This window comes from Heloderma suspectum, chromosome 7 (genome assembly GCF_057233095.1).
Source record: "Heloderma suspectum isolate Gila_16-S chromosome 7, 16-S_ref, whole genome shotgun sequence".
In the NCBI taxonomy this organism is placed as follows: Eukaryota; Metazoa; Chordata; class Lepidosauria; order Squamata; family Helodermatidae; genus Heloderma; species Heloderma suspectum.
Window position 1 is genome coordinate 30,543,167 of NC_139464.1, and position 24,242 is coordinate 30,567,408.

General features: G+C 42.4%; 1 protein-coding gene across 1 annotated transcript in view; it reads right to left on the reverse strand.

Annotated features, from left to right (window-relative positions):
- DGKI (diacylglycerol kinase iota) overlaps window positions 1-24,242 on the reverse strand; it is a 259,847-nt gene that overhangs the window by 96,343 nt on the left and 139,262 nt on the right. The window contains exons 21-23 of the mRNA XM_084811723.1: window positions 18,873-18,973; window positions 10,497-10,576; window positions 7,432-7,476 (exon numbers count right to left, since the gene is read on the reverse strand). Coding sequence (XP_084667849.1) covers window positions 7,432-7,476; window positions 10,497-10,576; window positions 18,873-18,973 — 226 coding nt within the window. The remainder of the gene's footprint in view (window positions 1-7,431; window positions 7,477-10,496; window positions 10,577-18,872; window positions 18,974-24,242) is intronic.

Below are 24,242 nucleotides of genomic sequence, written 5' to 3' on the forward strand. Positions count from 1 at the left end.
CCATTTTTGCCTTTAATGACAGGCCTAGGGATGTCAGAGGACTCCATTTTGTGGGGAAGGTGGAGCTTGATGAGCTTCCCTTGGTTTGGCCCCCCAGAACTTTGGTCCATTTTCCACGAACAGGCCTGACTTGATCTGTATTGAGTTGAGACACTGCATGGATTTCCACTTTTGTTGTTGTTGTTCAAATAGAGATTTGCACAAATTGCAGCTGCCATTTGTGTAATTTGCGCACATTTTGGCCACAATTTGTGCAAATTACGCAAATTGCAGATGTAATTTGCACAAATCTCTATTTGCATAAATTTAAAAGAATGAAAAAAGTTCCTGGATTTCAGGAAAAAACCCATGGCTTGGCCAGCAAATGTGAGCTGAGTCAGGCACACCAGGGAACTTCAAGCCAAAAACGAAACAGATGTCCTGGCAACAGACATCCCTGACCAGACCACCAAATGTTGGCAGCAACCCCTGCTGGGGACAGGGGTTGCCCCTGCTACTGCAGGAGCAAATTCAGCAGGGGGGAGGGCAGCACAGTGGTGGCAGCACGGCACTGGGCCACACAGAAGGGCAGCAAGGTACATGCAGCTTGTGAGTTATGTGTTGCCCACCTGTACCCTAGAGAGTTGCTTCCAATCAATACAGATATTACTGAGCTAGATTAACCAGCGTGTGACTCGGTATAAAGGCAGCTTCCTATATTCCTAGTGACATCTGAAGGATGCTTCCAAATCAAATCACATCACATCCCCTCAAAACCAATACTTTTCAATGGAGGCATCTCACTGTTTCAGGTGCAAGTATCTGAGTGATGGACATACATGCCCGAATATTATCTTAGGGTAGTTTCACATCACTGAAAAGATCACCCCTGGGCCTGGTTGCACAGGGAAATCATCGAGCAAACCGAACGGTCAGGTATCTGTCAGATTTCTCCATTTTTAGCTCACAATGATGAGCTAAATCATTGTGGCATAAAAACGCCACACATGTTTATCACAGGTTGAAAATTTATCAGGACATGCTATGCACCGACGGATGACTGCTTGGTGACATGGCCCATTGTAAAGTATGTCTAGGTGAGCATGATGCCAGGCACATTTTCAGTAGCAAGAATCCATTCTCACTCAGGGAATGATGAGTGTTTATAAAACAAAACAAGAAACCTTTGCAACCAATTGGACTGAGGTATTGTGAGCCCACATGAGAAAAATTGCATACAAGCTAAGCAGTCACACATAGGGTCAGTTACCAACGTCACTGGTCAAATCAATGTTTTTTTTTCAGTGACTCCATCATAGATTTTTGAAGTTAAGCAGAATGGGTTTTCAGTGTTAATGTATACTCATGAGAATTTGTACTGAGAAATTTATTTATTCATTCATTTTTTACATTTCTATAATGCCCATCAGTGAAAGAAAGGTATACAAAAGGTAGAACACTAACTTATCTGGCACACGGCTCTAAAAGACACACCAAAAAATAATATAGTCCACTAGAGACTCTAACTCAGCTAGCCATAAGAAACAGGCTACAAAAATAGATATTATTCCATGGCCAAAAATATGCAACTGAACTGCACATACCATCTAGATATGTTCTTGGGTCAGACAGGTATTCTTGGTGTGCAGCAAACCAGGCACTCACTCCCTAGGCAACTTCTACAACCCAACTGTTAACAACAATTAGGGTGTGATCCACTGAAGGACACCGTCTCTAATTTCTCACAACCCAGCTGATGCTCATTAGTTTGGCATCAGACTTCTGCACGTGGTTAATGGCTTTTCTTTGGTCCCATGAGAATCTGCAAGGTTCTTCTGATTAGCTCCTGCCGCTGGGCTTGATTTAAGTCATCCATCTATCATCCGCTTCTCTCCTTTATTATGCACAATGAGAAAGGAAATGATGTTCCTAACACCCTTCTCATGCACACTCCCAAGAGATTTAAACATATGGTTATCCCGGAAGTGAAGTTTTACTTATGCTGTTTTTGTGGGAACTATTTCTATCACACAATCCTGAACCCACTTCACACACCAGAATCAACCATCTCAGAATGGCATCTCAGGCATGTTGTTCTGCACTCCTCATTTCCCTAAGTGTTGGGTTTCTGAGGTTCTACTTCCTTTGGATAAGAAAGTACACTGGGGAACTATGGTGTCTTTCTAATGTCTTGTACAACCATATGTACAAGTCACTTGTAAAAATATACAAGTAGAGTGTGATTGTTATTCCTTCTAATAGCAAACTCAGCTAGTGAATGCCAACAGGACTGTAGACAAAAAGAGGCCACTGAGAAACAAGTGGGGGGTATCGGCATGCTCGGGGGAACAAAAATTATTTGGCGGGGGGGGGGGAACCAAGAAGGCAACCTCCTCACAGAGAAGTAGCCTGATGAGGTCTGAGCATGCACAGTAGCCACCAAATGCAGATTGTCTGTTGGGGGGGATGAACAAAAAACCATGGGGTGGGAAGGAATGGAGTGTCCTGGAAGTTGGCATCTGAACTGGGACATTCCACACGGCAACATGTTGTTGCCAGTCCATTCCCTATTATTCATAATTATCACTGTTAAGATGAAATTCTCAGTCAGTCTTAAAGATCATGATGTGATGCGATGTCACACCAAAAGACAGAGAGGAGAAACTCCAAGATACATGGTACAGCTTAAAACACAAGGAAGGGAACAAGTCCTGCAACTAACTAGACATTCTAACCCCCTGCAGAAAGACTCATCCTTAATCATCTTGCACTTTAATCTTGCACTTTAATCTGAGAGGCACACAGCCTAGGATCTCTTGCAGTGTTGCATAGGATTCTGGAGCAAAGCTGCACAACATTCTGGGACTGAGCTGAATACCTCTCCATGCCTTAAAGAAAGCCTTGGTGCACCAAGACACTGCATGGATTGCTTGTGCAATGGGGCTGTCTGCACATGTAGGTCTGTGGTCCAAGTCTCCTAGTTCAACTGCAGAGTGGAACGCAGCTGGTGCTCAGGCAAAGTACTAATTAACCTGGGTGCAGACACCATTTTAGGGAAGAGACGAGGAGAATGAGGAACATACAAAGCAAGCTGACTTTGCTATCACAGATGAAGATGAATAAGCTTAATCAAATGGAGATAGATTTAGATTTATGTTTATATTTCTGGGTCGAGCTGCACAGACAAGGCAGAGTTAGCTTTGGCAGTGTATGCCCCAGCCGTGGGCTGCTAAGGTTTGGAGGTGTCGAGATAGTGATAAGCCAGATCCAGGTTTGCTTACAAGGAGACTTTATGGAGTACTTAGAGCACACAGGCACACCCAATGGTTGGCTCAGACAGCTTCTCTGAACACAGAGCCAAGGGGTACAATGGGTCTTATACCATATATGTTAGCAGTGAGGCAGCATGACAGCAGCAGGCATTAATTAGCATCCCTCTGCAACTTTCCCAGCATAGGCTAACAGTGCTTGTTCAGAAGGAAAACAATCAGAACTTTCCCAGCACAGACACCTGTAGCTTAGCATAAACATAGCCTCACTTCTCAAGAGCATCCTAGGCCCTGATAAGACCAGCGCTCATTAGCATAGAATGTGCTGAGGTGGCAATATCGACCTTTGACTCATCTTAAAAATCAAGAGGCCTACCAGCAGGAAAACTGGGCATAAGCAAAGAGCATTATGGATCTCTACGTCTCTCTAAAACTACAGGCCTGGGGCCAATACAGGCAGGCATCAGCTCCAAGTAGGAATGTGTTTATTTTCCCACAACACTTCTGTTGAAGGTGGTCCAACATTGCAGCTGAAGCAGAGGGGGGTGGAGCACTCTGTCACATGAGGATGGATGTGTATGCATTAAACACACTGGAGCAACAAACAACACAAACAAGGAAGGGGACAAGCTTCTCATTTGCAGCTGAGTTCACTGTAATGGTTTCTGCTGACTCTTCCAATTCCAAACTCCAGGGGAAACCCAAGAGAGAAATGTGTTGTGTTTATAAGATCTAAAAGTGCCCCAGATGCCTTATTAGTGAGACATGAAGATGGCTCTGTTGACTAAACGACTGGAATGCTGTTGTTGTCATCATCCAGCTTTCTCTCCCATGCCATAATTTATACTAGATTGATAATAAGATAATGCTGCCCATAGAAAGGCCCTCAAATTAACCTTAGCAAGACACTCTGTGGCAAGGACTCCTGGAGAATATATAATTACCTGAGCAATCCAAGGGAACCCAAGAGGGGAGTTTCATTCAAAATGAAACATCATAAAGTATACTGATGGGACATGAAAGGCTTCAAAAGAGGCTGACTTGCAGATATACATAGCCAACAAAACAAGAGAGAAAATGGTACAAGGGGAAGACAGAGGCAGGGAAAGGGAAGGATAAACTATGTTACCAAGGCTCATTTCTCAGCTTGAAAATTCAAGTCTTGGGAGTACTTTTTTATATATACAAATTTTATTTGCAATTATAATGAAAGGAAAAGGGGAAATGACAAACAACAAGAAGATAATAAAAAAGCATATATATTCAAATGAACACACCTGAAAAAAGTCAGCCCTCCCCTGCTGCAGTCAGGCTTTTAAAAAGCCTCCATTGCCAACAATGGAGGCTTTTCAAAAGCCTGGCTGCAGCGAGGGAGAGGTGCCGTGTGAACGTGAGTGTGTGTGTGTGTGAGTGTGTGTGTGTGACTTTGAGCAATCATGTTTGAGCAATCATGCTAGATTGACCCCACCCACTGCTGGCATGCTGCCCCTGATGTGCGTTCACAGCACCAATTCAGTCCTTGGACTGAAAAATGTTCCCCACCCCTGACCCAAACCATGGCTTTGCATTCTGTGTGAATGCATCCAAGTAGCAGTCGGAACTAACTTCTTCCATTGGTTTCAGCAGAACTCAGGGGCAAACTAGAGTGATGTTAACTGTGTGAATGCAATTCATATGCATGCTTTTTTTGTTTTTACTATTTCTATTATGTAAGTAGCTCCTGTGGGGAAGCCTGAACTGCCTCAGGATCATACGAGGTGGCGTGGGGTGGTTTAACTCTCTCTCTCCTTGGAACAGTTCTGACAAAAATGGACTCTGTGGAGTTGCAACTTGCATTTCAAGGGAAGCCTCCATAACAACAACAAAAAGAACTTGCATTTGAATTGCACTCACAAGAAACTAGCCCATAAGTTACACTCATGCAATTACTGTCATATCTAGTTTGGCCCTGAGTCACAACTAACTTTAGCTAGATCAGGGTCCAAATGTTCTACAGACAAGTCAATGAAGTGATACTCAGTGGAGAGATGCAAGTTCCTTGTACGAATGAGGCTCCTCAGGAGAACCTAAGGTGGCCACTTATGAATTAACAAAAAAGAGGAAATGCATCACGAAACAAAGGGGAGAAAGGAAGATAGCAGTTTGCATTAAAAGCTGCATATGCTAATTTATATGTATAGATGCCAATTCAGAAATTACAATAATTTAAACAGAAATGCAGTACATCTCAACATAGTACAGAAGACTGTGACCAGGTGAGCTGTGTTCCTGCCTGTGTGCCTGCTAGTTCAGTCTGCTGCCCAGGTGCTAATGGGCAATGGTGTTTATGGTTCTTTATCTTTAAATCAGAATTGGACAGGACAGCCCATCAAATGTAAGACACCTTCAAACAGAGGACTCTGGCAGCCTTTCACATAAAGGATTCTCTGTTAAAGAAGACATGTGGCCACCATAGCTAGAACTTTGTTAAAATGCAACTTTCTGATCCGTATAATGTTATAAAGATTGACACATCTATTTCATGGAACAAAACTATTCTGTGGAGGTGCAGGGGGTGTCAATTCCTATAAGATGCTGAACATTCTCAACTATTACTGATTTTTCTGGGTATAACAATCTATAGAAAGAACAGAGAGACTGGTTTGATATAATACCAGCTGATCTTCATGATGTGAACCTTTATTCCCCATGAAAAATTCACACTGAAATGTATGGGCACCCTCATCAGTGTTAACTTTTATCAAAATCTCCATTTCCAACTTTAAGTAGGGTGTGTGTGTGTGTGGTGGTGGTGGTGGAGAATGATGTGGAAAATACATGAAAGCGATAACAAGTCAATATTCCTTAAGGCAAGACCAGTTTTGTTTTGTTTTTAAATGCAACTGCCATGTATAAGATGAGATAGCATTGAAAAGACATGCTGGAAGATACATCTTCAAAAATAGCAATCTAGAGTGTAAATGCAACCTGGAACTGCTGCAAGGAGCTTGTGCACAGAACTGTAAATGCCATATGATATGGGGTCCAAGGCGCCTTTACCCTCTCCCAACAGTCTTGCTAATCATGGCCCCATTGTCTTTGTCCCATAGAACATAATGACGAGCCTCAGACCTCCATCTGCACAGTCCCCCTTTTCTGAGTTACGTTCTTGGTCACTCAAGAGTGTTGTGCTAGAGTGCAAGGAAGACATGGAAACGATGAACTGGCTTCCTTCTATATATAACTAGCAAAGTGTTCATCATTATAATGGGCAGGGCAGAAAGATGACCCATGTGTTCTGGAAGGGAGGGCACAATGAATTTCTATGCACTTTGAGACACACTGAATCCATCCACTTGAGTTTTCTGATTGAGTCACCTGATTCAGAAGAGTGGGCAAGTTTTGCTCTCATTGCTGCACTGCCCCCAAATGCAGTCCCTTATTTTCTCTCTGGGATCTGATATATCCATACCAGGGGTGAGGAACCAGTGGAACTCCAGACAATGCTGGACTACAACTCCCATCATTCCTGACTGTGGCTGATGGAAAGTGGAGTTGCAGCTGCCAGCTACCCCTTGACCCCAGGTAGGCTTATCCAGTGGTGGCATTGGAATGGTCTGGAAGTAGCCATCAGCTCCAATCAGAGCATTGGTTTCTGCTAGCGCAATGTCATGCTAGTGCATGGGCACCATTGGATCTTTCCCCTCATGTTTTCTTTCCCATGCTGCAATGCCCTGTGTCTGACATCAGACTTGGACATTGCATTGCAGGAGATAAACCATGGTGCTCAGCTCTCAGTCCTTTACAGCACCCCCAAAACAGCTAACCATCCTACCCACCTAGGGGAGAGGGCACTGGCAGCTGCATCAATGCCACCAGGAAGCCCAAGTGGCACCAGCAGCAATGCCAGAGGTGACTGTCAACAGGTCATTGAATTTTCTATTGGATTAATGACATCTGCCCAAATTATCCTTTCAGGTAAAAGAAACGTAGTCCCAAATAATAAGAAAAATTATGAAGAGTACAATCTTATGTATGTTCAGACAGAAAAAAGCCCTACAACTCCCAGCATTCCCCAGCCAGCCATGCTGGGAGTTGTAGGACTTTTTTCTGTCTAAACATGCATAGGATTGCACCCTAAGCTTGAATCAGACTTTCCAGTGATTGTTTCTTCTTAAAGGGAGAGAGGCAAGACATATTTTACCTGGTAGTGGACTCTTTGTGTAGTTGAAGTTACTGACTGCAAATCCTACAGGGAGAAAGCCCAATGGAAACAATAATTAACTCAAAGCCTGTTTCAGCCTCCTTCCCATGCAAAAGATCCTGGCTAACTAGTTTGTCAAACTTTTAAATTATTATTATTCAGAGATATCATTAAAGAAAATGACCCACACACATACTAAGCTTCAACAAAGCCTAGGTTCAGTTAATAACATGCAAGGATTCTGCTGCACAGAGATGGCTAGCAAATAATTTAATCCAAAATGTGGCCTGATATTTTTTTACTCATCCTGAAGCAGTTGCTTGGGAATAGAAGACAATACTTGATTTCTGAAATTGGAGATGCTGGGACACAAAAGTACCTGGAGGTCATATCTTTTGCCTGGGGACCTTCCCCTCCCTCCCACCCAACCCATCTAATTCCAGGCTAAGGCTGACGGCTGTCACTCAATGGTGAAGGAAATACTCTCCCCATGCGGTGCTCAGATATACCCTTATTTTAATTACTACTTCCCTTGTTTTAGAACTGAGTCTGGAACTTGAAGAAAGGTTCCTGAGTGATGCTCTCATGGGCCCTTAGGCAGAAGAAGCATAAGTGGGTTCAAAGCTTTTCTTCCTGGTAGGAGAGCTCCACACTAGATATCTACAGATTTTATTAAATCTGTTTTGTCTGTGTTTCACGGGTTGTCAGAGACCTTTTATTCCATCTTCCGCTCATAGATGGAAATAGATTTTTTAGGGATGTATGAGAATTTCATTCCACTTGCGCAACCATGAATGCGCATTACTGCAAGTGTGCACTAGCAGTAATGTGATTAGTGCTAATGTGCATTCGCAGAAGTGCAAATTTGACCAAATCCCCCCCCCCCATTAAAAAACCTGGTCCACAATTCCACAGAATCTACATGACTCGAAGCATGCCAGTCTGCTGCGGAATCCACAGGTTGGATTAATAGAAATCCAAACTCATTTGAATCCATTGCAGATTTCTCCGACATCTTTTCTCCATACACACTGGTGCCACTTAGAACTAGCTAGCTGAATCAGTAGCAATTTTGCTCACTGTGGGAAGGAAAAAGAAGTGACAGTATTCATGGTATTCATGCCTTCAGCCCTCTCTCTGCTTGCTTCTTAAAAAAATAAACGCCCACCATTGGGGCAGGGGGTGAGTGAGCTGAGCCAGATCAAGCCCATTTAAGCCTTTGCTTCCACCATGGTTCCAATTAGAATTATTTCTCTGCCCCCAACTCCCTCCCCTCCATGCCTGCTATTTGCAATGGGAGGAAAGCTCCCGTTGGTTTCCTCCCATTGCAATAGAAGGTGCAGGGATGTATGGTTCCATTCAGGGCCATAGTGGTAGCAACTACTTACAGGTCCTCTTCCTCCATGTCTCTGATCTGTCTCAGCCCTCACTGTACTGGTTATTTATTTATAAGCAAGCACACCAGGACTAAAGATGTAAATATTGCCATATCTAAGCCCTATTCAGGCATTCTAAACCTGAATAGGATAAACACGGGAGGTGAATGAGCTCCCCAGCCCTGCCCCTCTTCCTCACCATGTGTAAGGCAATGGTCTGAAGAGGACAGCCTCCTGTATCCTCTTCATGTGACCTAGAAAGTTGGAAAATCAGTATTCTGGAGTGCCTGGCAAGCCTCCAGGGATACAGGAGGCTCTCCTGTTCACAATGTTGCCCTCCTCATGTTGAAGAAGAGGGGCAGGGTTGGAGCACTCCCGTCCCTCAGATGTTTACCCCATTCAGGTTTAGAATGCCTGAATAGGGTTCTAGTTTCATCATTATTTGTGTCATCTGGAGCTCTCTGCTCTCGAGGCACAATGGTGTGGTGTGCATTCCTTGAATCTGCTCTCACCTTTGGCAGTATGGTCTGGATAAAGTATGTGGATAATCTGCGGAGCACGGATGTGTGCCAGATTCTGCCTTAGAGTACAGGGTGGGATGATGACCTGCTGTGTTCCAGCCCAAGCATTCTATGGATATTAGAAAGCATTCAAGCCTTTAAGACCCTGTTGGACTTTATAAGCAGCAAGTGCCATCTGTCTATTGTTGCACAATGATTTCTCACTACAACCTCTCAATATTCAAACTGGCTTCTATATATAATTTGCAAAGTGTCCTTTGAAAGCCCGTAGGCAGCAGGAAATACTTTAATTTACCAAATGTTGCTCATTTTCTAAGAATTAAGTTTTCCCCTAAAACCTAAGGGTTTTAGGCCCTCCTCACCAATTTCCCTTAGCATTCAGTTGCCCAGCCCAAGATGGCCTAGCCTCTCTGTGAGATCATGCCTCTCTCAACAAGAGGACTGACAACATAGACATCTCCCCTGTGAGAGAAGGTTAACAGCTGGGATTGTTTAGCTTGGAAAAAAGGAGGGTAAGGGGAGACATGATAGAAGTCTACAAAATTATGCATGGTGTGGAGAATGTGGATAGGAAGACATTTTTCTCCCTCTCTCAAAATACTAGAACCTGGGGTCATCCCATGAAGCTGATTGGTGAGAGATTCAGGACAGATAAAAGGAAATACTTCTTCACATGGCACATAGTTAAACTATGAAACTCGCTACCACATGATGTAGTGATGGCCACCAATTTGGATGGCTTTTAAAGGAGGTTAGACAAATTCCTGGAGGAAAATGCTATCAATGGCTATTACTCTTGATGGCTATGTGTTACCTACAGAACCAGAGGCAGTGAGCCTATGTACACCAGTTGCTGGGGAACATGGGTGGGTGGGTGCTTTTGCACTCATGTCCTGCTTGTGGGTTCCTGGTCGACAGCTGGTTGGCCACTGTGTGAACAGAATACTGGACTAGATGGACCCTTGGTCTGATCCAGCATGGCTCTTCTTATGTTTTTATGTTCTTAGGTTCTTATAGACCTGCTATGACATCAGAATACATCAGCCAATGGCATCAAAAGAGGCAGGATTGGCACAGAAGTGAGAAGGAAATTGCAAGAATGTCGGAGGACAATGACACCATTTGTATACTCGTGTGTCCATAATCAATATCATTTGCAGAAACTCACCTCTTCTAGGCGATCCACATACATACGACAAGTCTCCAAGTCACAGTCTCCTCGGACAACTATAATTCCCAGAGGAATAGCTACAGCAATAATAATAACAATAACAATAACAATAATAATAAATATAACAACAACAGCAACAACAATACAAAGCAAGAGATTCACAATTAATTCAGTTAGCGCATAAGTGCCTCCTTAGACATAAAACCCATTGAGTTCAGTGGGACTTACTCCCAGGTAAGTCTGTATAGGGTAAGCATATGGGGCTTGACCTGAGCTGAGACCCTAGCATGGGGATAGTGGGGCTTTTAGGATCTGGTTGGGGGACCCTGCACCTACTCTAGAACAAAACTGAAAAAAAGCTAGATACATAGCTAAGGGCCTATCAATCTGCAGTAAGCAATTAACCTAAGTCTAGAACGCACAGCATCCTCTAATTCTGTTGACATGACCAGTGCATGTATTTTGGGAGCATCTTTTCACACTCCATGGTGAATCCTCTCCAGATCATGGAACCAGAATGAGTTAATCCTTTGGGTGCAATGCATCAACCACATTTTTTATTATTATTTCTGCACTCAAGCACAGATAAAGCCAACTCACAACATATACTTAAAGAGAAACTTAAAAAATCTGTTTGTATCAGTTATATCCTACCCATCTGCCAAAGCATTTTAAGCAGTATATATGTTAAAACCATTACATATGAGCATGAGATTAAAAACTACAGAACAATGCAACATCAAAGGAATTGAGTTGCAGTAGGACACAGCCTTAAATGGGATGACAGAATGTCTAAAAATATATTCATAAAAAGCTCGAGTAAGCCACTGCCTGCCCATATCTCTGACTAGCATTACTATCACTTCAGGAGTTGGCAACCTGGTGCCCTTCGGATGTTTTTGGATCACAACTCCCATAATCTCTGACCACTGGTCATGCTTATCACAGCTGTAGTTCAAAACATCTGAAGGGCACCAGGTTGCTTATCCCTGCATGATAAAAGCATAATTTGAAGACATTTGTCTGAGGATTAACAACTGGAAGCCTCTGGCCAAAGTTGGCCCCCTGAGGGATGCCACCTAGCTCCCCAGTTGCCTTCCCAGAGTGTGGAGGCAGTAGACTCTGTGGCAACAAGACCAGCTAGCAGCCACTTGTGAGAGGGGTTTGGGGCCTGCCCCACCCTAACACTCTCCTCAAAATGGCCCTTCAGCATTAGCTGTTGATCATGATCTAAATGCAGATGTCAGGGATCCTTCAATAATACCCCCTGCATGTTAGGAAGAGTCTTCTGACCTGTCACAGGAACTGGGCCTGTGGCATAATTGCCTGACAGCATCCTGATCACCCCAGCAGTAGGGTCACAGAATAAGCTAACCAAGAGGGACAGCAAGATGACAGAGAGATGTGACTCCATTGCCATGGTAATGGAGACACTTCCTCCTTTGCCAGGAAGCCTGGAAGTATTTGTGGGTGTGGCCAGAGGGCAGCGTTCCTGTGTACCTGTAGCTGGTTCTTTATAAGCTGGTCAGAGAAGATCAGCACCAGAGCTCTCCAGTTGCTCCAAGAGAATTCGAGAACAGAGGAGACATTCCTCTCCTCTCATGACTGAGGTCAGAGGTGTGGAGGGAACCATGGCAGAAGAAGGGCTAGCTTCTCCTCACTTGCCACAAAAGAACCTTTACCGTTCAAAGGATAATTCGCTATTATAGAGGGAGGAGAACATGAAGTGAGCAAAAGCTTTTTGTATCCCATAGTATCCCATTTCAAATTCCACTTGTCTTACAAGTCTAGAAGAATTGCAGTGCTTAGTGTGAGGAGATAATTCATGCAACTCTCCATGAATTATATTTTGAGCCCCTGAATAAGAAGAGGGGATGAGATGTGAAAATAGAAAGAACTGTTTTAATTTGCTTCTTTGAGGGGATAAAATCAGCTTGTTCTCTATTATTGTTTAGCTTGTTGTGCCATTTTTTAAAAAAACACAACAACTTTCAACAATGATGATAAATATATTTAAGTGCTTCCTAGATCTAGTTTTGTCACTCCCTCTCTAGCCAATTCTTAGAAGCTAGTTTCTGTCTTTTGACAACAATAACCAGTACATCACAGCTGATAAAATCTGTACCACCAAAGAAACCAGCGTGTTAAGAGAATATGTTCTGGTTCATAAATTCTCATGCTGTACTCTGGTATCTCTTCTATTATGTTGTTCAGCATCAAGGAAAGAAGAATGTTTACATCAGAAGCAGAGGGCCATTATGCTGAAACAAAGCAGCCATTCCATTTAAAATGGCTGCTGCTGGCAAACATCAAGCAGGATGACATCATGACATGTGTCTTGTATAATGAGGACCAGCTCCGGTACCTTGGCAAAGGGCCCTCCAGCAGCAGGCTTATGTGGTAGATTATAGGGTGCCCAGGTGTCCTAATTTACAGAGGATGGTCCTCTGGTTTGGAGAGCTGGCAGTCCTCTATTTGAAGCTGTCCTCTATTTGAAGCTGTCCAGTACAAGTCTGATTTAAATCAAAAAACCATAATGAGGGAGAGCAGCAGGGGCCTTGAAGTTGCCCATCCATAGTTAGCACCTGGACAGTTATAATGTGAGTAGGAACAAAAGTGATTTAGAAATGGGTGCATGGGGGGAATCAGTTCTGGGTGACACCAGCAGGGAAAGGAAGCTAAGGAGTATCTGACTACTTGCAGTTTGGTATATAGTTAAGTAACAGCCCATTGCTAAGTAATGTTTGTTCCTTACACTTCAGTCTTTGTGGTTCACTTTATAATCTTGAAAGTATTACAGACAGTAGGCTGAGCAGACACACAGGTCACCTGCTCAGTCTTCTTGACTATGGTGAGATGTATTGTATTTCTATTTAAATTATCCTTTCTATATTTGCACGTATACACATAAGTTTGCATATGCAAATGTCATGCAAATTGGTGCCCTCTTTCATCCTCTTGCAACTTCTCTTTTTTGGCAATGTTTAAGTGGCCACCTTATGTAGGCAGCAGAACTCAATCTGAACAAGGCACTGGCAACCAGTTTCATTTCACATAATGCTCCCAGGGCAGCATCACATTGGGAAATTGTGGGAAACTGAAATGGCTCCCTGGTACCCAGCTGATTTGGGCCTATGGAGAGAAAAAATAAAGTGTGTGTGTGGAGCGGGGGCGGGGGGGGGGGGAAGCAAAGCAGGCACTGGGGCTCCAGTACCTGTCAAATTATACTGCATGCTGATACTGGGCCATTTTATAACTGTTACTTCCTCTCTCCCTGGTCCATCCTTCTGCTCAGTGCACTTCAGGCCCTAGGTCAAGCCATCGACTTTAGGGTTGGGATACTCAAGGAATTTGGTCTGCATTTTCAAGTGAATTGACCAAATTTGCACTTCCTGGGCTAATTGGCAGATTGGATCATAGTTATTCTTTTGATTATGCACTTCTCTTGAGTTTTGCAATACAAATCTTGTACATTTTTTAGTTCTTAGGTCAAAAATGTACAAAAATACATATATGAGGATAAAGTGCACACAGAAATGCATCTGTATCAAAGTATTTAAATGTAAATTTCCATGCAGTTTTTAAATGTAAAACTTTGCAGATTGATGCAGAAACAGGACAGAGGAAAGTTATGAATGAACACATGCGAAACTGACATGGGCCAAAATTCAAGTGATCCATCCATCCATCCAAATTTATGGACCATGAGCTACTGGACACACCCTCCAGTTCTAGAGTTGGGCACCGCTCCCCAACCATGCGCAACCCAGCCTGGCCTTGATGGCTACACACAGTTGTGAGATGCTATGTAAGGCAAAATTCTGCAATCAAAATAAATTATGCAAATGCAGAGCTGCGTATCTTGCTGAAGTTATTGTGCTTCATACGTGCACCTTTTCGGAGAAGGAGGAGGACCAAGAAGGAGGAGGAAATTGGTAGATGTAAAGGGAGAGGCCATGGAATAGTAGTCAAGGGGGTGAGATGAAGCCCCTTCTTCTTGATTCAATTCCTTCTCTTTCCAGCTCTTGTGATTTCACCAGGTACTAGCCACACATTTTAAAGCTCCTGTCTTCAGACACAAAGACCAGGGATCTCATTAAAAAATTTAAAAAAGTTTGAGATTTCACAGGATACAGAAGTCTGTATATGTCTGTTCAAGTGTTATGCATGTGCAGAGAACTATAACCCATGTAGGGGGCACAGAGTGTATGCACTGGGCTTACCCCCAATCTTAAGAACATAAGACTAGATGGACTCATCTGAACAAGGATCCATCTAGTCCAGCATTCTGTTTACACAATGGCCAACCAGCTGCCTGTGGAAAACCCACAAGTAGGACATGAGTGTAAAAGCCCACTCCCAAACTTCCTGCATTGAGTGGGAAGGTCTGAAGGGAGCTTCTGCACACATTTGGCTGAATGTGGATAGAACCCTCCATACAATCAAGAACCTTGATAAAGCATAGAAGCTCCCTCCTCATCTTTCTGCTCAATGCAACCCCATGCCCCCTGCGCATGTTACAGTTTCCTGTTCAGGCAAAATGCCTGAACGTGGCTAATGTGTTACCAGTTTCTCCACTCAACAATTGCAGTTGTATGGAACAATACAGCCCCACTATAATCTTGATTACTGGGGCCTTTCAATGGCTAAATATCATGAACATGATGTCGTCCCTCAATGCATACACATGTCATCATCAGATATTGTTAGGTCTGTTCCATTACCCATAAATACTTCAGGAGTTTAGTGCGCAATTGTTACCCTTCAAGCTGTTTCTGACCAAACAAATATTCCACAGATGTTTCTGGAGTGATTACCATTGAAGGAATAACTGGAACTTGACAATTTTTCGGGATGGGAACATGCTGGCTTTCCACTTCGATGCACCTGAAATCTTTTCTTGAAAAATCCAATCCATGGACGACTAAAGCTGATGTAATATTTGCCATATGAACATGCAAGTCATTCCAAAATCACTCCCCTGGCGCAACCTGCTACATCAGAAGGTGGTCTTACATTTTTTAAGAAAATGTACCCATCACTTATACAGATTCATCTATCGGGAATGATTTGGTTATACATTGTGCTATCTCAATGGAGGAAATTGGGTTTCCTGTAAGGTGCTGTCCACATGTACGCATTGCATTCTCAGTGCATACATATACTGCTTATAAGAATATTGTGCAGCTCTGTGATTTGGGTGCAGAATTTGCTCTGATGTAGAAAGAAAGGGGAAAATAACTATACAAAATGGTAGAGAAAGTAACAAAAATGCGGGAGTATCAAGTAAACATGCTTGTTCTCTTGAATGGACAGCATGGCATCATTTAATTGCTCAGAAGGATTTCAGAAATGAGTTGTCTACCTCCAGCGGAGCCAAGATTAATCTTCTCTGAACAGAGTTTATGATGAGTTGTTAGATGCAGAAGGGGAAAAATTCAATTTTAGATGAGTCCACTGATAGAATCAAATTGGTATTTCAAGCAAACAAGAAGAGCAAAATTTATTTACTCTGCGTTTGGATGATCCAAGTTATTACGCTAGTGTCGGAGTATTTGATGCTCCATCATGAAGACATGTCTCAGGCAAAAATCTTAATAGCTTTCCTGCAGTGCTCCCACAGGGATAATAAAATGGCTCATTCTTAAACTGGTTTCCGTGTTCTGATTCCTGTCATCTCATGTTTATTTAGGAAGAGGGGGAGAGATTGAAAGGGGAACATTAGGAAAGAGTCATGACCCTCACATTTGGAGACCGATCCAAAGCTGTTGTACAGAAGAGAAACATCCATATTGACCTGGTTTGAACAGCATGATATACCATAATGGATTCTCAGGGAAACAAACCGCAGAATGCCTCAGGTTCACACACTCCCCCCTCCACTTCCCAGAATGACCACAAGGAAACTGGAACCTTTTACTTCTAGTCTTTATTAACCACAGTTTAGCTTTATGTCTGAACCCTAAAACATGGTGAATCTTAACTATGGATTGTTAAAAACAGGCCACCTTCATAATCCATGGTTTGAAGTTGACTTGTTTCAAACAAACCATAGTTAACATTAAGTTTGTGGAGTTTGGGTGAAAAGACACGCTGTAGTTAATTAAAAACTGAAGCAAAAACTTCTGATCTCTCACTCATGGCTGTGCTGGAAGAGGGGAAGAAAGGGTGAGTGTATGAGCCCAAGGCTCACTACATCTCATTCCTGTCACATGAACCATGGTTTGTCATGACATCCCAACTGGCTCATTGTGTGACAGTCAATGTAATGCACCAGGCCAAAAAATTATGAAGTTGAATAAATGTTGCTGTTCCTATGCAAAAGATTTTGGCCAGTTTTCCTTCTTCTTCAGGTAAATCTTTTTTTTTCTCAAGGAACGGTTCATTCAATGATATCATTCCTCCCCCCCCCCAAAAAAAATCAGTCTGTGCACATTTGTCAGTAAAATTTAAATTAAAAAAAATATATGCTTCCTCCCCACAAATCCTAGCAATTATCTTGGAAAAGAATGCTCAGTAAACCCACGATGAAGCCTTCAATTTTCTGAGTGGAAATGTATGGCAGAAGCTGACAAAAGTCTTGTTAAAAGAACCTATATCCTCACTGATACCATCATATTTCAACTACAAGGAAGGAGCATCAGTAACAAAGGCACATGTGAGTTTGGGAGCAGAAAGGTGTCTAAACAGAATAGCCATATTTCTACATGAAGATAAGCAACCCAATTAGAAGATTTGCCATCCAGTAATTACCAGGGAATCCCATATTAGAAAAAGGAAGCTGCAGCTTTGTTACATAACAAACAGCCATCCTTGTAATTGAATGTGAATAATGAGCCAGATGCACGAACAAGACTCTATTAAACTGTTATCGCAAGCAGGCACATCCTGCATTGATTAATGACTCAGTGCATGTCACGAAGGAAAGGAACTTCATTTCAAGGTGTTGTCATCAACAGTGTTGCCAGCTTGTCTGACCTCTTCCTTTAGCTTCTACACCATTAATTGAATGCAACTATTAATTATTGTGGTACTTTCTCCAGAAATTATGCATTGTTTTCTCAGAGGGGTTCTGAGGGTTCTGGGCTGATCAGGCGTCATCTGAGATTCAGTGAAATGATGGAAATCTCCTCAATGACTACAGGGATATTTGCATTAGGTCATGAATACTATAACGGCACAATCCTATGCGTGTTTAGACAGAAAGAAGTTCTACAACTCCCATCATGTCCCAACCAGCATGTCTATCTGGGCATGCTGGGAGTTCTGTCCAGACATGCACCCTAACATGCTGGCAACACAGAGAGGTGCATAGTGCCTCTTTCAAAATGGTCCCAGGTTGTAGCTTGTGCTGGGTTGAAGCATCATGGTTTGGAGGGGAGAGGATGCTACAAATACACATAAATCCTCCCCAATTTCCCCCCCCCATTTAAAAACAACAATAAAACCCTTGCTTGGCAGTAACTATAACAGGCATGCACTTACTTGGCCTCTTAAGAATGAAAGAAGAAAGCGAGGCCCCGCTGGCAACTAGGCACAAATGGTTAGTTGCTAGGGACGGGCAAATCTATCATCCTCAGTTCTGCTCAGGTTCTAATTTCTTCCGTTCCAAGTCTACATTGGATTCAGATTTCTCTTTTTGTCCCCATGAAAATTTGTACATATTTCTGTACACATTTTTAAATGCACTTTTTCTACATATTTTTCAAATGTATTGCAATTTCTTTTTTTGTCCACATGAAAATGTGTACATATTTCTGTGCACATTTTAATGCATATTTTTCTACATATTTTTTTCAAATGTATTGCAATGTCTTTTCTTGTCTGCATGAAAATTTGTACATATTTCTATGCACATTTTTCTACATATTTTTCAAATGTACTACAATTTCTTTTTTTGCCCACAGGAAAATTTGTATATATTTCTGTGCACATTTTTAACGGCACATTTTTCTATGTCTTGTTTCAAATGTATGCATTCTTGTGTCCACTTTTTCAAATATAGGAATTGTTTTCAAGAGATTTTCCTACTGATTGAAGTATTCTGTGTGCATATTCTGAAATATTTGCAATTTTTGTGCGCACTGTTACAAATGAACACATTTTTGTACACTTTTTATGAGCAGCATCACAAACTTCAGAAATGTACAGATTTAATGGCAAATTACGTTATGGTTCATGTTTAGGTTTGGAAAGTGCAAATATAGTAACTTTTATCAAAATACAAACCCAACAAATTTCTCACCCATCCCTATTAGTTACTAAATCCAGCCAAAATGTGTGAACACCTAACCAAGGAGTAACATCTATACATAAGAGAACACATGAGAAGTTATAGCATCCTTTTTTCTTCTTCTTTTCTTTTTAACTTACAAGCTTCCCGGAGCTTTTCCTTGTCATAATGCAGTCCCTCGTAATCTTGTAAGCTAATTCTGTTCACTCTGATCCGCAGGCGTTCTGGGATGGCATGGGGGCTACAAGGAAAGATGAGAGGTTTGTCAAATCATAATGTAGGGTTAAAGCCAGAATTAGGGATGACACAGGTGCTCAGCTCAGTCTGGGAGTCCAACAGATCCCCCACCACAAACCACTCGCATCTCCAGACTGTGCCATTGCCCCTGCTCACGCCCCCCCCCATGCTCGCCGAGCCATCCCCATGAGCCATTGCCAAGTGCCTGACGTTCCCGCGGTTACCATTTTGTGGGGAAAAAATGGTGCCTCGGGAAATTCTGTAAATGTAATTTTGTGCACATATGGCAGAAAAGCCCCGATCTGTGCAAAATTGCAGGCAGCAGAGGGTCTCCATTTACTTGCATTAGATTTTCAAAGTCCTCCTTGTAAAAGTTGGGGTGGAATCAGGGATCCCATCCCCACCATCACCACGGGTTCTTGGGGCAACAGGACCCATGATGAAGGGGTGGGATTCCCCACCCCTGATTTTTATGAGGAGCACTTTGAAAACTAATGTAAGTGAATGGAGCTCCTCCGCTACTTGCAATTTTGTGCAGATCGGGGCTTTCACTGCCCTATGTGCACAATATTTACATTTACAGAAGTGCTCCTTGCAGAAATCAGGGGTGAGGGTGAGGGGAATCCCCACCCCCAATTTTCAGAAGAGCACTTTGAAAATCAAATGTAAGTGAATTGGTCCATTTGCTTACATTAGATATTCAAGGTGCTCCTTGCAAAAATCGGGTGGAGGTGGAGGGAATCCCACCCCCTGCCATGGGTCCTTGGGGCAATAGGACCCAAGGGAGCTGGCATTCCCCATCCCAGCCCGATTTTCATGAGAAGCACTTTGAAAATCTAATGTAAGTATATGGAGCAATTCACTTACCCTAGATTTTCAAGGTGCTTCTCAGGAAAATGAGGGGAGATCCACCCCCCACACCAAGGACTGTGGAGTCAGGCCAGTCCTTGGGGGGGTGGATTGCTCCCTAAAAAAGGTATTTCCCCCCTGTCAGGCTGAAAGATCCCTCTCTCCATTTGCCTTTTAAAAGGCAACCAGCAAGAAGGACCCTCCACCAGGCTGGGGGGAAATGCCTTTTGGGAGAGCAGGATGTGTGTGGTGGGGAAAAGAGAGTGGTAGGGACCCCTTTGGGTGTCCCCCAATCCCATTCCATTCTGCCCCCTGCTTTTCTTTTCTTTTTAGCGTCTTTGTTCTGTTCTTGTGCAAGAACGGAAGGAAGGCATTAAAAAAAATGCTGCACCCCATTTCTCCTGAGGAATTGAAAGTGCCAGGTATGGGGAGGGGGGAGCGGGTGGCCCCTTCCACCCTTCCCCGTGCCAGGCACCCTCGCTTCCTCAGAAGAAATGGGGCACTTTCCCAGCTCCCTACAGGGATCCCTTCTCTCCCTTGCTTTTCAGAGCTCTCAGTCTTTTGACAGCTCTCAAGAGCAGTGCGGGACCACTCGCCAGGCACAGGGCTGTTCAGTGAGCAGGTCCCGGCAAGCATAGGGGATTGCCAAGTGCCTCTGGGGGAGCATGACCTGGGGCAGAAGCTCGGCAAGCAGCCGGGGAAGCCAGGTGCAGGTGAATTTGTCCATCCCTAGCTACAACATATTTCCCAAAAAGAGAATTTGATTTTCCAAGAATAAGCAGGAATGAGAGCGGAGGAGCAGAAGCCTTAGCAAAACCAGAGCCCTGCAGGCATTCAGCTGCCAATCTCAAGACAAGCTTTCTACAAATAGACAGCTCACTTTTTGATTCAGTGGAACAGTATGCCCTTGAAGAGCACAGAGGTCAAAATGGACTTTTAGGACAAATTCAGAAACGTAAGCTCTGTTTCCATCAGAAATTTGATATCCACCCGCCTATACATTAAGGCCAGGTCCATACCTTGTGTCATATCGTTACGATCCCATCATGGTTACGCTATATCCCTCTTGCACATTCATACCTCGTATGACACACAATGACATCTGCTATGGTATTGTGGATGATGTGGAACAAAGGGCAGGAAATAACGCTACAAAAGCGGCATATCGGACGTGCAATGTGCCCCAACAGTTATCAGTGCACTTTAATCCCGCTATAAAGCAGCAGTGTAGATCTAGTGGGACCTTTAGCAGAGGGCCTTCAGATGGCATCCCAGCAATCTGAGGTGAGATAAGTGGCTACCTGGGACGGGGCCTTCACAGAGATTTGCCTGGCACCTCTCCTGGTGTCTTGCAGATGACAGGCAGCCCCCTTTTTTTTTCCCAAGCTTTTTTGATATCTTGATGACTATTCCTATGTTGATTTTAAGGATGCATTTAAAAAAAAAATCAGACAGCTGAATCAACAAATTTGGAGAAGCGAATATGGACTTGAGCACACTCCGGGACAGAGCGCAGGACAGGAAGGCCTGGCGTGCTGTGGTCCATGGGGTCACGAAGAGTCAGACACGACTGAACGACTGAACAAATACCTAAAGATAACTGTGTTTTGTTTCATGCAATAAGAAGGCAAATTAGGTGGGTTCACATTAAAATGGAAAGTAATCTTTGTTCTTGTCCATCCCTTCAGTAGGTTTACATTAAAATGCAACTAAGTTCTCCTCCATCCCTACTTCTGAATAGACATGAGTAGGGTTGCACTGGAAATGATTTTGAGCAACCAACCTCAACCAAAACAGAGAGAAAAAACACTTTACTTTTAATAAGTAAACTTACCCCATGTAAAGTATTACATCATTATGCCTTAACCTTAAAATAGACAATCTTGGACCCAAGATGATATATTTCCATTGACCTTTTTCCACTAAAGTCTATGGAGAAGGCAATTAGCAAATATTTCTGATGGAGCTTATATTATACCTTGGGCTGGTTGCCATAAACAGGTCAGTCACCTCTGGACAGATTTTAAAAAAACACACAGAAAGAACTTGGGAATGAACTCCCTGTTAAAACATAACCTTAAGGAAGAGACTGTCTCATCTTGGAAGTGACAGGAAGGAATGAACTCTGTAACTGCCGGTTAAGAATATGAGCTGGAAGGGGTATAATTTTTTTTAGTTCATTGCAAGCATTTCACTAAGGGGAATAAAACACATTTCTGAGCTTTAGAGCATATCCTAGAGTTTTAAAGAAATATAAATCGTGAACCATGCCAGCTGAAATAATTATGTTTTTGCAAATACTCCAGACAGACTATAATTCACCCATGTTAAATGGCAGCAGCTGCATTGTCCAGGTGCCCTCAGATGTCAAAAACTCTCTCCATGCAAGGCAAGCTGTCATCATTTGTCTGAGAGACAGCTGCACTCATAACTTCCATGCAGCTGCAGGCGACAGCTGTCTACCTTAACTGGCATTTGGACATTTCATCTAACCAAATATACAGTATCTACCTGCTGTTTTTGTAGATAGACTTGTTGGGGATGCAGAACAGAAGGGATGGAGGAGAAAGCAAATAACAAACAACACCAGACTGCATGCAAGTTGATTCAGCCCCTTTCTTGACAGACAATATTTAACATTCAAAAAGCAGCTGCACAAGAAATTAAGATTAATATGATGGATGGTATCAGTGCCCTCTAAAGTTTAGCATAAAATAACAATTTCTGAAATTAAATATTGACAGGGCTTTAAAATATCTATATGTGGGTTACTTTTGTTATTTTACTTGCAATGATCTGCGGTTATTGCCTTTGGTATTTATCATGTGATTTTATCTTATCATTAGACTGACAATGTCTTCCTAAGGCATTTTTAAAGCAAAGGTGGTTAAGAAAGGTGATAAAAATAAAATTTTTAGCAAGCAGTAAATAACAAGATGGTTCAAGTCTAAGAACATGAACGCTGAACTGAATGGTCTTGTCTGAGGAATATATAATCCAGTAACATAACAATGAAAAAAGAAAAGACTGACAGGCTTGAAACAAACAGGCACAGAACAAAATAATAAAGGACAGCATCCCCCCGTGTTATGCAAATCGTATCTCTCTTCCTTTTCAAACAAGGACTTTGTCCCTGCCATCTAGGTATGTTGGGATAATATGAATGAAATGGAGATGATTTTAATGTTTTGAGTGCTGCCCAGGTGATCTAGATAACCAGTACTTATACTTCCCAAAGAAAGAAGACCACTGGAAACTCACAGATCATCTTAACCACAAACAAGCATGTAATTTTGCAACTGTATTTTTTAGGGGAAAGGGATAACTGAAATAATCATAAAGAAACAAAATCATTTTGACAGCATCTCATGCTCTATGATCTCCTGAATCACTTTGTTAATAAGATCTAGTAATGAACAAGATTTCTAAGCTCATTTTCAGTCGAATATTTTAAAACATTGCCCTGTTGATCCTTGGAAGGCTGGGTTGTCCATTCGTTTAAGAAGAGAAATAACATGTTTTCCTTCTTATAAATTCTGCATTGGTTGTAAGTCATTTCTCTCAGTTATTGGGTCACCATTTTGTGTGCATCAACTATTTGCAAAATCCTTTGGTTAGAACGTATTCATTTAAAAATTATTTTCTTGTTTTATTTTATTTTAGGCAAGTTCTGCTGCTTAACTACTGTTCGTAGAGTTTTATTGTTTCTATGGTTTTATTGTATTGTAGCATGCCCTGAGAATCTGATATTGTATTGAAAAACAGGATAAAATTATAAAAATAGGGTGACATCATAAATAAATGGACAAACAAATAAATGGAGAAATTGGATAGTATCCAATGTTAGTCCTACATGGAGTACACTTATTGAAATAAATGAGACTTAAGTTGGTCACAACTAACATAACTCCCATTCATTTCAATGGCTCTACTCTACATAGGACTAACTGGATACTATCGATTATCTCCATACAATGGGAGCAAGCTACTCTGCAAGTTAGGACTGCAGTGCAGGGGCTGTTTCAGTTGGCCTCAACATAGTGATTACAATGTACAGACTGACTTTTAATGGGCGATCATATTCTATTCCCTGCTCAAGGAAGGATGTGCATTGCCCAAAGCATCCAAGATAGAAGTCCTCCAAGGAAATACATTCCAGCCCACAGAAATTTTGTTGGTTATACAGGTCTGATAGGTGGAAGTTTAACTTAAATCTACATCTCTGTAATTGAGAAGCATTATTCTTCATTATGCTTCTCATTATTGTAACAAGTGGACCCTGCAACAAAAAGTTGCAGTGTAGAGTGCTCCTATTCACTGTTTCAGTCAACCAGCCATGCCCTCCTCTATGATATTCCATTCCATTCTCCAGCAGTCTCCCTGGTTTTCTCCCCAAGAGTCAATCAGTATCCCATGGCCACTGA